This window comes from Crassostrea angulata, chromosome 6, assembly GCF_025612915.1.
Source record: "Crassostrea angulata isolate pt1a10 chromosome 6, ASM2561291v2, whole genome shotgun sequence".
Lineage (NCBI taxonomy): Eukaryota > Metazoa > Mollusca > Bivalvia > Ostreida > Ostreidae > Magallana > Magallana angulata.
Window position 1 is genome coordinate 31,153,869 of NC_069116.1, and position 18,360 is coordinate 31,172,228.

At 33.6% G+C, this 18,360-nt stretch overlaps 2 protein-coding genes across 2 annotated transcripts; one reads left to right on the plus strand and one right to left on the minus strand.

Annotated features, from left to right (window-relative positions):
• Window positions 1-3,478: 3,478 nt before the first annotated feature.
• On the plus strand, window positions 3,479-7,864 carry LOC128190433 (uncharacterized). The gene is made up of 4 exons (XM_052862478.1): window positions 3,479-3,757; window positions 4,811-5,313; window positions 5,483-6,356; window positions 6,636-7,864. Exons 2-4 carry the CDS (start codon window positions 4,845-4,847, stop codon window positions 7,618-7,620), a joined length of 2,328 nt encoding a protein of 775 aa, XP_052718438.1. The 5' UTR covers window positions 3,479-3,757; window positions 4,811-4,844; the 3' UTR covers window positions 7,621-7,864.
• A 4,665-nt stretch (window positions 7,865-12,529) lies between these two features.
• Window positions 12,530-14,792, minus strand: LOC128187451 (putative nuclease HARBI1). The gene is made up of 2 exons (XM_052857891.1): window positions 14,577-14,792; window positions 12,530-12,859 (listed from the first exon to the last, which is right to left on the minus strand). Exons 1-2 carry the CDS (start codon window positions 14,790-14,792, stop codon window positions 12,530-12,532), a joined length of 546 nt encoding a protein of 181 aa, XP_052713851.1.
• Between the last annotated feature and the right edge of the window lie 3,568 nt (window positions 14,793-18,360).

The window sequence follows — 18,360 nt, forward strand, 5'->3', positions numbered from 1 at the left end:
TGAAAACAATATCAATCTAAAGAATATCGGAAATATAGTTATGCAAAAAGATGGTTTGATTAGTCCTATAATATTACCGTTTTTAAATCCGAGTTAGTTGATTTACAATGTAGAAATTATTTATTTTTGATTTTACTTTTTTAACCAAAATTAAGAAAAAACTTCCACAATTAGTTAATGGCGAAATATTAAAACTATCGCTAGCATCTTTATGAATTGACTGAAATACATAAAGTTAAGTTTCCATTTTTTTCATAGAAAAATGAAATCTTTGCTGGAAAATTTCAGATAGAGTTCCATGTATCTTAAACAAATGACAGAAAATCAGCAACAATAACATAAAAATCAGGAAAAACACAAACGAACACAATTTTAAACTTTTTATATCTTTATTTTTTCTAGGACAAAAATATATAGCTTTTCATATGCTGTATGTTTAACAAATATTCTACTGTGGCAAATAACAGATTAAACTACAATGATATCGATCGTTTTAAATGTTTTGCTAGACTAAGTACTTTGTTGACAACCATATATAATTTTTATTTTCGATAAATGACAATCTGTCAATTGAAGAAGAATTATACAAGGTATTTTGCCTTGATTAACGGAAAAAATTAATTGTAAGTAACAAAATCTGTTTTTTTTTTTTTAAAAACAGTACTAGCTTAGATCTCAGTAAATTAAAATTAGAACAACCTTAATTTAAAGGGGCATGGTCACGATTTTAGTCAAAAATTATTTTTCCGCTTTTGATACATATTTACAATGCTTCAGAAATGCATTTTTAATATGCAACCGGAATTTGATTGTCATTTGTTGAGTTATAAGCGAGTTTCAGAGCTTGAAATTTTTCGCTATGTAAACAAAGCGTTTGTTTACATTTTGAACGTTGAAGTAAAAATTTCAGCTTTAAACCTTAAACGAATGTGTTAAACGTTAGGAACTGTTTATCTATGCTTAAAATATGAAAAGATAGACAATAAGATTGGTATATTGAACCTATGTAAAAAAAAAAAAAAAAAAAAAAAAAGGGCACGAGCCTTGTTTACATGACAAAGAAATGTGAGCCCTGTATCTTGCTTTTAACTGTACGAATGACTCTCAAAAAATTTTTATCATTAGAAATGCATTTCTAAATCATTGTAAATAATAAAAACATAAAAATAGAGTTTCCCCAAAATCGTGACAAAGCCCCTTTAACGCTTGTTCAAAAAACAAAATAAACTCGCTTTTTTTCCTATTAAGGACTGATACAAAATTAGAAGGAATGTGTGATCAATCCTACAGCAATAGTTATTTTGGCTATAACTGTTTAGTATTTTAATGTAATAACATTCGAAAAGTTTATAATTTTAAGTGTCTTTTTCGGCTCTTAATCAAAATGACCAGGTAGTGAAGACATATATTAAAATAACTCTCAAGCAGATTATATATATTATGAAAACCGGAATCTTTACTTTCTTAGAATTTTGATATCGGTGAACGATATGTTGATAAATTAAATAGATGAATACATAAATTATGCTCATGCATGCAATTCATTTATTTATCCAACGTGCGTGTAATATGTTATTATTACAAAGTCTCTAAATGAGAACCAAAATCTATACTATGAACAAATAATTCCCAGAAAATCAAGAGTTATCAAACATTGGTAGCGTTTGTTAAATATGTTTATTATTAAACGAACGATTACTCTTGCCGAAACAAACATGTGACAAACACGTGAGATACTGGATGTTCATTGACTTGTTATTGTATATTGACACCAGCGGGAGCCAAATATTGCGTTTTCACATACATGCAATTTCCATTTTGTGGTATGATAATATTTACAGATGATACATGTATTCACTAAACAATACATTAAAAAAAAATATTATCAAGACATTAAGAAATAAAAACAAAATGAATTTTGCATTCTATATGTAGACACACGTTTCTTAACACTAAAAGTAAATTTTTCTGAAAAACTAAAGATGGACGACATACTCTGATATTCATTAATGTTTTGATAGCAAAAGCACAAAAAAGACAAATTTAACAGACAATATATAGTCTTAAATATAAACTCTTAACTTTTAATATTGGAGTACTGCCAAAAAGGTTTTAGCGGGAAACAAAATCTCGAATGTTAGTCCGAATTTCCTCTGTTTGGCTAAAAGTCTATTTTTGTTTGAGCCTAATTCCATAATAGTGAAGAAATATCGAATGTTATGTCAATAATAATTCATTTCATAAATACTTTTTGTGTTTTGAACAAATTTTACTCATGATATTGAACTTTATAACAATCTGAATTTGAGAACTCAAACCCTGAGTAAACAACACCCTTAAAGATACCTTTCACGTCACACGACGTATTAACACCAGGCAGCAGATAGAATTCTTATTTGAATTAGATTGAAATTATTTAGACATGGATGAAAATGCGAATCACTAATTATCAGCCACTTCTAAAAAAAAAAAAAAGAAAAAAAAAGGAGTTACTGTAGTGGAAACTGATTTGAAGTAGAAGAAAAATAGTGACGATTGTATCGAGCAATCTGCAGCTTACTCTCTTTTGTTTTCCAATCATTTATTTCATTATTTAAAGTTTTAAATTCTAGAAAATAAAACAAATTTAATTAAACACATTTATTTAGTCCTAAGAGCTTGTCGGTGCATATGTAGAGCTCCAATCTGCGCTAACATTAAATTTCAGTTTTGTGGCGAAATTTCTTTAATTTTTGAGTCGGTGAAAATTTGTTTCGTCTTAATCTTTATCTTACCAGAAATGTCATTAAGTTGAATTAAATTAATATGACTTTAAAGTAAACACTGATAGTTTAAATTTACTAAGTGTTATTTTCTGGAAACTTCTCAAAACGTTTGTCCTTTTAAATTTTCACATTAATAATTTGAAAATACATTTGTATATACTAAATGTATCTAACTGTCATAGCTGAGGTTTGATTTCACTCACTTAAAAATAAGGGAAACATTCCCAACTACAATTACGACAAAATGTCTCATTGCCGTTAAACTGTCATAGCAACATTCAAGCCTTGGTTTAGTTCGATGCTGTGCTAATATAAATGAAGATTTGTGTCAATATAAAAGGACATTCGTTCGTGTCAATTCTTTCAATCACAACGACAATATCGTCTGTAGAATTAAATTTTTCTAAGTGAATCTTCAGCTTATGAACACAATTCAAGTCTTCTTTTCTTCGATCATACATGTACTATGTAATATACTTTTATATTGAATAGATTTGTCGATCATATCAACGCAGTGATCAGAAATGATAATTAATAATGACCTTTCTATTAGGTTCCGCCTGATAATTCTATGGCAAACAGGTATATTTCAAAATGATAAACGCACAATGCTCAAAATGACAGGACTGGTTTAAAGTTTCAATGCCTTTCAGATAATGGATATATATACGAATGCCACGCTTTCCTCTTCGTTTAACTAAGCTTTGTTAGCATTTAAATCTATCTGTGGCACTTTGTTCGAGGATTGCCGAAGAGACTTGCTTGAAGACTTTTGAATGGATTTGTGTACTCTGAAATTTAAAACTTCAAATTCGTCGCTATCATGCAGCGAAAGACAGAAAAAGTAAAACTGATTACTTGTGGTAGTAACGCAAGGATATTGGAGAAGTGCTTTATTACTGAGAAGGTTTATAATGATGTGAATTGTATCGGATTTTACAAACCTATTTGGATGTGAAATATACTGGTTACCAGTCAATTAACATCAAATGGTAAATCTTATTTGAATTTTTTTTTTTTTTTAGGTTTGTTTGACTGTTGTTTGTTTAAACTTTTATCAACAACTGCTGAGTAATTTTGGATTGTCAAACAAATTATGAACATTTCATTTTAATAAAGAAAATGTCTAGCATTTTAAATCTGTTGTAAATATTGAATTATAAAGATCAATATCCGTAATGCAAGTTCGTGTTTGTTCACATGTTCCTAATAGACCGGCTCACTAAGTAAAACCGCTGTAAGTCATTTTAAATGCAATTAAACCCATAATCGTTTTAAAAATAACAATACAAAATGTGCCCTCTGGAAAAGTCCGGTTTAAATTAATTTAAACTTTATTGGATTAAATTTGAATTGAATCAATAGAAAATACCAAATACACACACACTGCCGATATGACTCAGGTTCCACGGATCTTAAAATTTGAAAACGATAAGCGTACAATGTACATAGATATCAATTCGAATTAAATTATGGCAAACTCAAGATTACTTAAATAAGTCTGTCGCTATGAATGTGATTTTTAATGCAAACACACACATAACTAAACATAGATGATCGGTGAATTTAATTACTATTACCTCTCAAATTTCATTTTCTACTGCTTTTGGAGGAACTTTAAATCATATCTCTTACAAATTAAGACCGACAGAGTTGGCAGAAGCCCATAAAGTCCATTCGTTGAATAAGTATAGTGAACTTGTTCTATTAGGAATACCAATTCAAAACAATTTGCCAAAACAGACAATTGCTTCTCACATGGCTTAAATAAATTGTAAAGTACGCACTTGTCGGCAGAAATATTTATAACTTCACTAAGTGGGGGGATTTCACTTGTGGAAACCTCAACAGTTCGCACAGGTAGATTTATCGAAATACATTCAGTGTTAATCACGTAACGAAATTCCCAACCCTTGTAAAGTTTTGATATGTAATCAATAGACACGCATTGACAAAACCAATATTTGCAAATGTGATTGCGGATCACCTGCAATGCACACATAACTCGGCGATACAATGGCTTGAACTTTTTTTTCAATTTGCAGCACAAGGCAGCCAAAAGAACTTACTAGGATAAACATGGCGTTAACGGATTTAAGAAGTCCGGACGGAACTTTTACGCTGTTCGTTGTCTTACCAACAGAGGAAGTATGTACCCTACGCCGCCTTCCCTCGGGAATTTACGTTAACGAAGTGAAAGGAAAACTGGAGGTGGCCGCGGGCTTGCCCTCCTATATATACCGGCTAACTTACCCGGACGGGGAGTGTCTCAGTGACAAGGAGCGGTTACTCATCCAGGAGAACGTCAGAGATGGCTATCTCCTGCGTGTCCAGATCATGGAGTCTTGGGAGGAACTGTACCAAGCGGTGATACAGAACAACACGGAGTACGTGTATCACAGTGGCGGGGTTCATATGAAGGGGAGCGTCGTTGTTGGACAGACTGACGAGAAAATAGAACAAATGGTCCAAGAACGATCAACGGCGGCCTTGTTCGTAGCCTCCTTTACTGGCCTAATGAAAATGTGCAATTTACTTACATCGATAGGTACTTTTCCAAAACTTTAAATAGTTTTTAGACAAGTTCTAATTACACTGCAATCATGCATTCTCTATCAATTAGGTTCTTGATTGATTTATCACAGAGCAAAAATTGAATTAATGTTGTGGTTTTTTTTTAAATTATTAATTCAAAACGTAATTTCTTTTGATTACAGGTGTAAATGTGAATGGACGTACACATTTTGGAAGAACAGCGCTGCACGCTGCCGTCTGTAAAGATCGCATTCATATTGTGAACATGCTGTTAGATGCAGGAGCAAGTGTTCATATCAAAGATGTGTACTCAAAAAGTCCCGTGGATTTGGCAAAATCCCTACAATCTTTTCAAAGCGAAAAGAGGCTGCGATTAATGCAGCTAAATCTACGAGGCCAAAAGGATACAGACTCCTTCGGCAAACAAAGAGTGTTTAGCACTTCACATTTACACGATCCTAATAAATTTGATTCTAAAAAGAACTATAAACCTAAGGCGACATCTGCTGGGGGTAATTCGCGATCAATCAATGCTACAACGTCATCATACAGGCAGGAGACACCACATAAGTTACTGTCAGCTCGCACGGATAAAAACAACAATGTGATCAAATCAAACGTGGAAAGTTTTTGGGTGATATCGCAAACCAGCCCGATCTCGAGAGAACTGGATTCTGCTTTGGAGAAAAAATATCGAAACTTTCTAGAAAACAATGACAAACTCATTCAAAGTAAGCAATATCCTTCTCATTCAAGTAAAGCCCGTATTATTAAGTTCAGGAAGGATTCGTCAGAGATTGTTGTTGCGAAATCTTCTGTTGAAGAACATAAATCGGAAGTGGTCAAATCCGTTGACAATATGGACAATGATTCAATTAAAACGCAATTAAATCCCGCAGAAAAACTAAATGGACATACAGGTAACAATAAAGACGACAGTCCTGCAGTTTCTCCAAAGGAGCAAGATGAACATAATCGTCCTACCAGTAGGAAAAGCAGTTTGAAATCTAAAGGCCCATGTTCACCTAAAAATGTTCGCTTTTCTGCCAAAGCAAGGTAATTTCTTTAAAACTATATCTTAAGTTTGATAAGTTTGTAGTTATACGATGTGCATGGTTAGAATGCACAAGCAAAATTTAATATCTATTGAAATACCAAGTTTTAGTCAGCAGTGGTATGCACAGTCAAGCACATGAAATAGATTTAGCGTAGCCTGAAATATTTTTTCGTCAACGTTTTTTACTGTGTCACATGTATTAATCCCATGAACCTCTGGTAACATTATGTGTGATTTCAAATATATTAAAGATGCTGTACTTATAAATGATTTTACAGATCTGTGAAGAACCTTATGAAACCAGAAACAATGGAGTCGTTTAAGGAATTCAAAAGAAGGATATCTTTAGCTGCGAATCGGTCGGACAGTGCTCATTCCTCCTCATCAAGAAACTCAGGGATTTCACACGAAAGTTGGTTACGCAAAAAGCAAGCAGAAGAGCGGCGGAGAACAAAATCAGAGTCATCGGATTCGAGCAATAGCGATGCTGATGAAGACTCTGATGCCTTCAAGGAATGGGTTCAGAAGAAGAAGGAAGCTCATTATGGTCCTCCAAGACAGATAACTCGTCCTATTCATGGTTTGATTCAGCTAGGGTCAACTGACATTGGAGATGGAAGTAATCCAGATCCCATCCACAATATGAAATCTTACAACAGTTGGATAAGTCGACGACAAAAGTCCAAGAAAATCCCAAATGTTGAAAGGTTAAGAACTTTGCAAGACTTTATGGCACAGAAGAAAAAACTTGAAGAGAAACGTCAGCAATTACTAATGACGGCCATTACGTACGAAGAATGGATGGATTACCATGATGAAAAGAAATATTTAATCCAAAAAATACTTCGTGCTGATTTCGAACAGCTACAGGCCATTGAAAAGGAGGAGTTTGTAAAAAGAGCTCCTCGCCAGATATCACATGATGATTGGGTTGAAAAGGCTAAGAAACGAAAGGAAGAGGAGCTAGTTAGACAAGAAAAGCAACGAAAGTTTTTGGAAGAAGAGGACCGGTACAAAAAAGTCAACGGGAAAAGTAGCGCCGCCATTCCACATTCTGAGTGGTTGCGATTGAAAAGAACGGCTCAACCACAGCCTCGATATCCGGTGTCACCTAGACCGGACTCTTTGTGTGGATCTGCGCAGACGCGAAAAGAAGCTGAAGAGGCGTACGTAAAATGGTCGTCTGCAAGACGAGATGAGAATTCCAAATCTACTTTACCCATTGGACAGAAGCACTCCACACATTTGATAAGTGTGAAATAGACATTCTGTGATATTTTTGAAATGCAAACTTCCTTTTGTAATATATACATACAGTTGCTTTAATACTTGTAAACATGAATGTGTTAAACTGAAAGTGTTAATTTTATTCATGATAAATTAAATGCTTTTGTTTTATCAATATGTGCTATTCCAATTCACGTATTATTTTTTTTTTCAAATAAGATTACAATAAAATATTATTTATTTGTATGCATTTTAAATGAAATTAAACTAAAACAAAATTTTTTGATTCAAAGATATAATTAATATTCAGACAATAGTTACCCAAGATTAGTTTATATCGTTGTTTAATAAGACATTAAAGCTGATTGATCTTTTTTTGGCCATTACAGTTTAACAATCGTTTGCTCAAACATACCCAATCTCATAATGATAACGCTCAAAACTATCACCAAATCATACCCATATGATTAGTGTAAGAAATAAGGAGGTGTTGCCACTAACAAAAATGAGTTTTGCCGTCTATAGTGGTCTGTCTGGCATTTAAAATATTTTTAAAAATATAACCTGATAAGGATTGTTTTAGTAAAGATTTCAATGACACATAGCTTGTTGGAGAACTTTATATCACCTGTCCCAAGTATCACTTAAATTTTTCTTGGAAGAATCCTTTGCAAATACTTAAACTAAGACAGATTAAATGAAAGAAGTCATACCAAATAACATATTTCCAATACTTTTAAAAATGTAATTGGTAAAAATCTAATTTATATCCTCTGCCTGTCGGACTTGAAAACGAATTTGAAACGTTCATATCTTGAAATGCTTAGCAAATCCAGCCTTCCATTTATTGTTACCTTTAATTAAAGAATGCTATGACGAATGAAAATAGAGTGAGCTTAGTGTTTTATTTATTTTCCTAATTTTTTTAACTGATTTAGTTTTTAATTAATTAATTAGACTTAACACACTATCTGTTAAGTTCCGTTATGGAGACAAACATTGTACGCCCAGGAAAGATGGCACCTGTTGTAAGACCCCTTTGTCTTTTAAGAAAATTTCACTTTTAACATGCGCAAATGCACCGCGTTATACATGTATGTACCGCTACCATCTGCTACTGATGTTGATATGGATAAGACTCTTTATTCTCGGAGTTTAATCCGCTAAAATCACCAACGGCATAAGAAATTCAATCAGTTTTTATATTATTTTCAGTTTAAATTACCTTACCTTTATATTTGCATACAGCTAAGTTTAATATGTTGATAATGATGTCTTAAGGATGCTGGGTGGACAACATATAATTACCGATCAGATCTAATTTGAATGTTTAATTAAGAAATAAACAACGTTCTTTAGTGAACAAGGCGTTATGAATAGCAATTGCTCTTTCGGCATATTCCATGATGCGCGCGACTTATATTTGCATCTTTATGACGTCATAGTTTACAGACAGACCAATTGCGATTATAGAAAAATAATTGCAGTTCCTCCGTATGGACTTACAGTGGGAAAGAACAATAGATATGCAAATATACTAATTTGTTACGCTTTAAGCTATCCTTTAATAAATAAGCAGTCCATATATTTTACCTTTAAAATATCTGATTGTTTGTAAATCTGATCTGTAAAAAGAGTTCTTCTTTTTAAGGAGATATATATAGTAAAAAAAATACGGTGGCGATCATAGAGCACTCTTAAAGTTTACATCCATGCAAACGGTCGATGGAATATATGCTAATATAATTTACTGCCATGCACTTGGTCGAGGCAATATACATGTATGTTAACTTTTCTCGTTTTTAGATACTAGATATGTGTCTGTTATAACTTATCAGATATTAGATAATGGCTGATTACCTCTCTCCTTGAAAGACGGTATACAGAGTTGAAACAACTTATAGTTTATTGGGTGATCAGTAGAGAACATTACAATTATTCAATGGTTAAAATGCTATTCGACCGACTTACCAATTTTCCAATATTTCTCATCTTTAAAAAAAAAAGAATAAAAAAAAACACGATAAAATAATGATGTTGCCATGAATGAAATCGACGCTTTAATACTTCAGTAGAACAAGTCAAAGCAATATTCTAATATATTACCTATTATCTTTTGAAGATATTTGTTCTTTTCGCTTTGTTTTTATGCGACTACGTCACTACGGTAACTATTAATATGATTTGATACTGTAAGGTTAATATCAGCAAAAACAAAAGTTGCAGAATGAAACGGTAATAGCATTTATATTATCAAAATAATACAACTCTACTTAAGGTATTTATTTCAACTCAGAAGCATGTTGTGGTTCACAATATTACAATTCTTCAGCTTAAGGCAGCTTAATTGCTTATAAAAGACCATTAAAAACCTTCTACATTCATCGTGTGCAGAGGAACGCAAGATTCATCTGAAATAAAAATAAATTTTCTTTGGTAACTTATTAATGTTTAGAATCTGCTTTAAGAAACGTAATAATGAATTAAATTGATTTAAAATATCTAGTCATTAAGAGGTCGAAACGGAAGTCCTCGCCTGTCTAGGACGCGTGTACCTGGTTTGAATCCGGTAATTAAACAGTAACTAGTGCATTAGCAAATCTAGTGACAGTGTTTCAAAAACGCGTCCACCAGTGTTGCATCTTGCTCTCCCCATACTGTATCTGCGCCTAACTTGTACTCATGGTCTGAACCTACATGTATTCCTGCATCTCGGCATCAACCTAGTTCTGCTCCTGGGCCATCTATATTTAACTGCTATCAATCAAGCCCCGTCATAATGATACATCCAGGTTATCTGGCAAGTAAAATATCAAAATCGTTAAAAAAATCCAGGAAAATGTCAGGTATTTCGGAATAGCATACAGTAAGCCAAAGAAAGATAATTCTCGCATGCAATTCTCTTGATAACCATCGAGTAAACCTTATTTTTCATACACTGCAAATATTCATATCTATCCCTTTTTTACGAACTACACATTTAAATTAAAAATTTAATTTTGGCGTTTAAGAGAAGTCGGACTAACAAATTGTTTTAGTACATATGTACTATATTCACTATGGCCGGACTCCTAAGTTCAAAATGACTAAAATTCTAAGAAAAAAGTTTTGGAAAATTTCACCAAAGTTGTCATATCCAAAATATCTCGCCCTACACTTTCAACCATTGTGTAAATTCGTCAAACCACGTTCCTGGGCAACCCGTTCTTAAAAATAAATTTTTACATCAAAACTAAAATCGCATCACATTTTTTACATTTTATTTATTAACTTTTTTGTGTTAACCAAATATGTCCCATCCAAGGTGTGAGTATCTTGCCGCGATGCATGATGAATCCGTCCTACACATTTCGCCATGACGTAAATTAGTCAAACCGCTTTCTTAAGTACCTCGTTCTAGCTGGAAAGTTCTAATCCATTCTTTCGCTAGAGGTCGCGCTTCGCTAGCTTCTATCTTAAGACTATCAAAACTAAAATCGCTCAATCAAGAAACGAATTGCCTTATTTCTGTCAAATCTTAACTTCTATGTGTAATCCAGGTAAGTTCCTAATAATTATATATTCACTGTTTACGTAATCAATCAATATTATTTCATTGCAATCATATATTTTGATGCAAATATATACTGGACAGTTACCGCCCACCTCAAATTCGGCAGTCCCCAGTCAATAAGGTATTGTCCCGCCACAGTCTGCTATCCTCATGGGGTGCATGGGGATTAGGAATGCTCCGAACTGTAGACTGTAATATACATGTACGCACCAAGCAACAAAAATACACAAAGAAAGAGTGTTGCACATTACTTATCAAAAATTACTAACTATTGGACAGGCAAATATATCAAATAAACAGACAATTCCACTAAATAATTAAAATCTTCTAACAATGATGTTTCTGGTGTTAACTGCGTTTGCATTGACAATAGTTTCAGCATTGAAAGTGTCATTATCAGAGAAGATGGGTACTTGTCCCGTTGCTGGTGCTGGAATGCGGTCTTCGATGGCCCTGTTGTGGAGGCGGCAGCAACATTCGATAATCCTTACACATTTTGAAGGGGTGTAGGCCAAAGCTCCTCCTGTTTTGTGCAGACATCTGTAACAGAATATTGATGTTATGATTAACATGGATATGAATTATGATCCGTCACCTAGTCATGCGTTTGTTGGAAAGTATAAATTTATGCATTGTCAGGTCCCAAACATTATTTTGTATTTTTTCAAAGAATTTTGCATGTTTTTGCAACTATTTGTATGGCCCATTTGTAAATGGGTTAGTGATGTTTTAAAAATAATTTTATAAAAAAATGAATTTGAAATAATTTTATGATTTGGGTGTTCTGTACCTAATTCTCCTTTTTCTGTATTGTAAGCTCATCATCAGATGGGGGAGCGATGTTGTCCCATTGGAAGTGCAGTCTCGGGGAAAAAGTTAAATTAAAGAAATAAAGAGAAGATAAAAGAGAAGTGTTACCCAGGTAAGAAATTTTGCTTATATGCTTTATGTTTGGAGTCTGTTCTGCAAGTCTAATATTTGAATGAAATCTATTTTTTTTATACTTGCCGAAATCTGGACTTCAGGACACCAAAAGCCCTCTCAACGCAGTTTCTTGTCTTAATGTGACTGGCATTGTACCTCTCCTGTTGTCCTGCTTGGGGCGTGAGGAAAGGAGTCATTAGCCATGGACGAAGGGGGTAGCCACTGTCCCCTAAAAGCCATCCTCCACCTGGCAGCTGGTCCATTATCTCGGGAATGCTCGAGTTTGCAAGTATGTATGCATCATGTGTGGCACCCCCATACTTGCAAACGATGTTAGTAAATCTGAAATGAGATGTTGGTATATAAATGCAGTCATAAGGAAACAATTAAAAAAACGTTGATAGTTTTATAGACCCAACATAGTAATTTCACTGATTGTCCACTTAAAAATAGAATTTTTTATTTACCTCAGGTCACGATTCCCTGCATGTTTATGGCATGAAACCCTTTCCTGCACACAAAAACATGCTCATCGTCTCCAGTCATTCCCATGATTGGAATCAGAGTTCCATCAATGGCACCAACTACATTGGGGAAGTTTGCCACCCTCAAAAAGTCCTCCTTTGTCCGAAGAATTTCCTCTTGCCCCATCAGAAAAATGATGTTGTCAAGGCTGGCATTCAGGGCATCAACGACTCCCATAAAAATTCTGCTGAATGAGGGTTGAGAAATACCATGTATGTCAGCAGCCTCAGACTGAAAGTCTCCTTTGGACAGAACTCGAAGAGTTGTCAAAACCTGTAAAAATTAATTCTCGTGTGTTACTGTTATTGCTTATTCAAATTTAAATTAAAGTTTCAACGAATATAGATACATGTTTTTGAATTTTCTTTGGTACAGAATGTCTACAATAGAATAGTTGTTTGGACAATTAATGATTACCATGGGGTAAGATTGGGTTATTGGGGGGGGGGGGGGGAGGGGGGTGGACAATTTTTTTCATAGGAATACAGAGAAATATCTTTAAATCTTTTTCTTAAAAAAGATTTGCCTAGAAAAGCTGTAAATTTTGTGAAAGAATATTAGATAGTGTAGATTCAAATTTGTTCAAACCACAATCTTTAGGAGTAGTGTGGGGCCACAAAGGGGATTCAGTTTGTACAAAGGAAAACAAATTAATTATTCACAAAAACTGAAATGTTATTATATATGCTTTTACTTATTTATATAGCATTTTTATATATTTTAAAATTGTTTAAACTTTGGCCTCTGGATGATTATTGGGTTCAGAATTTGATGTACATGTATGCTGAATGTGACACGACTATAAAATCGTGTTAGAAAAGGGACTTAATTATACTGGTAAATATAAGAATATCCAGGGGGAAACAGATATTTTTGTATAGAATCTACATGTATTATACCACGTCCAGATATTTTGTATTGTGACTCAATGAAGCCGATTTTTTCCTGCCTAGTGTTGCTCAGGTGAGCGATGTGGCCCATGGGCCTCTTGTACTGTAAATTTCTATACCCCGTGTAATTTTAATGAGGACACAAAGGAATAACAATTATCAAAAGTCCTGAATTTTGCATTGTGGTCCAAATAACAAACATCTTATTATAAATTAATTTTCTGTGTGTTTATAAATGAAAGAATTATACGTGTAGGTGGAATTTCATTGTCATTTGTATGCAGTCGCATATGCTCAGGTTGGACTGAATATACCTGTTATATGTAATTACACAACATTGTCCAGAAAGAAGTATTCCAGACTTCACGCATATCGCTAAAAGTTAGGAAGTAAAACTGTGAACTGTTAATAAGTTCACGTATGTGGAACTACTGTGTACCCCTTTATACTGAACCTTGTCGTCTATAATAATGCATTACAACATGTTACAGATAATAACAATGAAATTTCATATATTCATCCAATATCCTTTATCTGCAAATATATTCTCGTTGAAAAATTAATGTGAAATATCTCAAATAATATTTTTAAAATAGGTTTCAAAACCCCTAACACAGTTTCACCCGTAAAACAAGAATATCCCTCCGTTTGAGGGTCTGTGCATACTGTTGTGAAAAAATTGATGCCCAAAAGGGGGGGGGGGTCATAATGGGTATTCATAAAAGACACTGATCATTGTTCATCAGTAAAAGTATGTGTATCATCAAGATTCTGTTTTATCACATAAATGTCATTCTGATGATTATATATATATCGGATTTTTTGTAAAAGGGGGGGGGGGGGGTGAAATGCTTGGGATTCCTGGTAAATTGTTGGATGAAGAAGGGTCATGATTGATAATTGTACAAGACACTAATCATTGTTTGTCAGTAATTAATCAACCAGACAGCATGTTTAACATTGTGTTTTATCATATCAATATCATGGTGATGAATGTATATATTCGGATTTTTTTTTTTTGGGGGGGGGGTGAAATGCTTGAGTGAAAATTATACTGCAAATAGAAATACATCGGGTTCAATAGCAGCGAAATTACTTACCATAGATGAAACAGGCAAAGGATGAGACCTGTTAGTAGGTCGTGAAAGTCTTCTGTCCACCTGCTGAATGAAATCAACGATGGTCCGCCTCGGGAATCGATAACGGCAAATCAGTTCTCGGTCGCAGAAGACCTCTAAGGGGTTAGTCCGGTCCCGGAAAACTCTCTGACGTCTCAGACTCTTCTCTCTCGCAAGTGTAAACAAAATCGCCGCCATGTTTGATAAGATACGCGTACCTATAGAGCAGACGTAGATTTACGTCCGATTATGACGTAATTTTACGTCTACGTCATTTTGTGAATACCGTTTTAGACGTAAACGTACGCTACGTCTAAGTTTACGTCTACGTCTACGAACTTTAGTAAATATGGGTACAGGAAACAAGTCTGGCAGACTATGGTACGTTGAAGGAAAAGGACTACACCTTCTTCCGGAAGGGAAAACACTCTGATGAGCCAAGAGAGCACGGTGTAGGCTTTGCAGTCAAAAACAGCCTACTGAGTACTTGAACTTGTTTTAACATTATTTGGAGTTAAAGTACAACTTATGCACCTTAAAACAGATTTTCATAAATTTACCAATAATTCAAAGAGGGATCACATAAGAAAAACGTGTTTGATCTATTTAACCAAATCTTTTGTTGAAAAATTGCGAGTCATCAAAAGTATAAAGTAAATTCTCTCTCTCTCTCTCTTAAAGTTTTTCTACGTAGAAAAATGACCCCCGGTCATTATTATACAGGGGTCACTTTTCGTCGTTACACCGGTAAATGATCAGTTCTCTGGTTTTATACATTTACTTATTGCTAGCGCTCTCGAGCGCTAGCAACTACGTTAGTCTTTTTCACTGGAATACGCATGCTCGACTCCATAGTAGGGGATTCTGGGAATACTGTACTACTGTAAATAAACTGTACTATTTGAATTTCGTTTTATCACTTCACATGAAGTTTCGTATTTTATTGTAAATGTCTAAAAGTAACAGAAGCTTAGGTCTTATGATGCAAAGTTATTTTAAATATCATAATAAATGGCTAGCTTTATCTTAACTACCTTCAAGGTTAATTTTAGATATGCTTTCCGAGCTTGCCGGAAAGGCCCGAGAAGATACGATTGCTACAAAACAGTACCAATGATTCTTGAAAATTTTCACCTCGAAATTGAAATTACAGTAGACACAAAACGCGTCTAACACGACAGTCTATAACCTACTTTACATTTACGAGTAAAACAAAAAATATGTAAAATATGTAATATTTTTTAAAAGGCATAAAACATATTTCTACATGCAAATTTACTTTTGATTCATAAAAATAAGCATAATATTAATTCTATGAAAAATCTATACCGCAGAAACGCAGTTACAATGTTTAAATGTATACCAAGTAACATTACTGGCTCTATAAATTACTGAAAGTGCCATTTTTTACTGATTATTTCTTATATTTACTGACACTGTACTGTTATTGCTGAAAATTGCTGATATTAACTGATAATTTTACTGTTGTTACTGATAGATATAGGGCACAGTCAATGAGCTGTGCCATTGCCGATGTGAAGACCACTCTAGATTCACGTACAGTTTTAAAATGAGACCCAACTCCAGCACAATTCCAGTACACCACTGTGCCTTCCTATTGTTAATTAATTGATTCAGAAATTTAAACCAATGTTTTAGAAATCTGCTTCTGTGTTTTATGATGGGTATGTTGACTCTGTTTTAATTGGCTTAGTTTGTTGCGGCTGGAGCACAATTAACGAGATTGATGGAATTAACAGCCTGGTCATATTAAAGCAATATGAGTTGCATTTTTTATGTTGAATTTTTTTTTACTAAAATGTTCTTTTCTACTAAAATGACAAAAATATCATGGTTTTTAAATTTCTGTTTGCCATTTTTTTTATGTGGAAAAGGTCGTTAAGAAGCCTTATTTGGAGCAAAATTTAATTATTGTCGTCCTGTACAAAAATTGATTTGCTATATATTCCCTAGAAGAGAAATATTTCCTTTGACAAAAATTAATGATTTTATCAAATCTTATTTATCATAAAAAGTTTAAGTTATGTGCAGACTTATCATACTAGCAGATTTTTGCAGCAAAATAAAAATCTGATAAAATACAGCTTATATTGCTTTAAATAAGGGCTTGTCATGATCTAAAAGAAATAATTCAATTACCTTTATTATAATATTAATTTTGTAACCTTGCCGGTTAGGAAGGTGTATTGTCCTAATGTATGCTTACTGTATATTGCAATGGCCGACAGTTTATAAAAATAACATATATAAATGCACAAGTATCTCTAACGCTTAACGAAACAAGCAAATATCTACACTCCACAATAAACCATTCAAATATTCAATTTTTTTTTAAAATTAAAAATGTGTTTTAATATTTTTTAGTGACGGTGAAGGCGCAGTATTAAAATTACTTATAATTGTACCTTTCCAATTTAATCCACATTTTAAGATAAGCGTCTACATGAATGGTCTATGGCATTAATATCAGTTTCATAACTTACATGTAGATCCTGTAGACAAAGTTAAATTTTTAATTGATTTTCTATAATGTACTTATCAATCCTTTTCCAGGCGAACTTTACTTCCCCCGAAGTTGTCAATCACCATTATACATATTCATTCATGCATTTATCCTTCCGATATTAATTATAATATGCCAATGACAAACTAGCATCTACGGGCTTAGGAGCTGCTCTTAATGGCTGCTAGCTTCAGCCTTTTTGTCCGTCTATCTCAACACGGCTTAGATCGGTGTATGGGCATTTTAATCTATAAATATTTGTGTTATATAGCTTGCTCTCTTTCAATCTATCTTTCAATCCTCATATACAACTATCTAGGTTATGTTTTACTGTATGAATGTTTGAAACGCATTAAATTATTGATAGTACTTATACATTCAAGAATAAAGTAGCAAAAGATTCAGACATATGTTACCAATGTTAAGCGAATTTAGGAAAATGAAAATGTTATTTAATAAATGTCTTACATTTTTGTACAATTAATGGATGCAACAGCAACAATGAATGATAAAACGTTTGTATTACAAGCAGTTGGGAGTGTTTCGATAGGCATTAAGTCTGCTGTTCATTTGCGACGCCTAATGACACAATTCTATCATAATGCGGCGGTATTCCATATCAACGTTGGCGATGCCAACAGTTAATGCAATAATTTAAAGCATTAGGTGTTGCAAATGCAACTCTTAATGATATTTATATCATTAAGCGGCGTTGTATCATTTACGGTTGTTAATACAAAGCTTTTAGTTTATTCTTGAATCATGAAATTGCATACGGCGATTTTAGTAAACAAAATTACAGTTTAATTTTTGTTGTAGGAACGGCAGTCTTAACAAATAGAATCAGCCCCCCCCCCCCCACAATCAAAATTTGCATACAGTGTCCTTTCTAAAAAAAAAAAAAAAGAAAAGAAAAGAAGTGTTTATCTTGCCCGGACTGAACAAAGGCAGAGGTAATGCCGCATATCCTTGTAAAATCCATTCGCGCTTTGTCAGCCTCGGTCCTCTCATCCAATCTAATGCGACGAATCAGGGAGCGGATTGAAGTTCTAATTTTGATTAAATTGTCCTTTCATCGCACATGTATGACGGGAATACAGTCACATACCTAAGTACACGCTCATGATTAAATACCTCTGCAGTTGCCTCATCAGATTACAGGTATAAAAGTACAAACTGTAATAAATACACGTCACTTCACTTAAACGATTGAGTGCCCTAAAGCTGATTCAGAATAGAGCT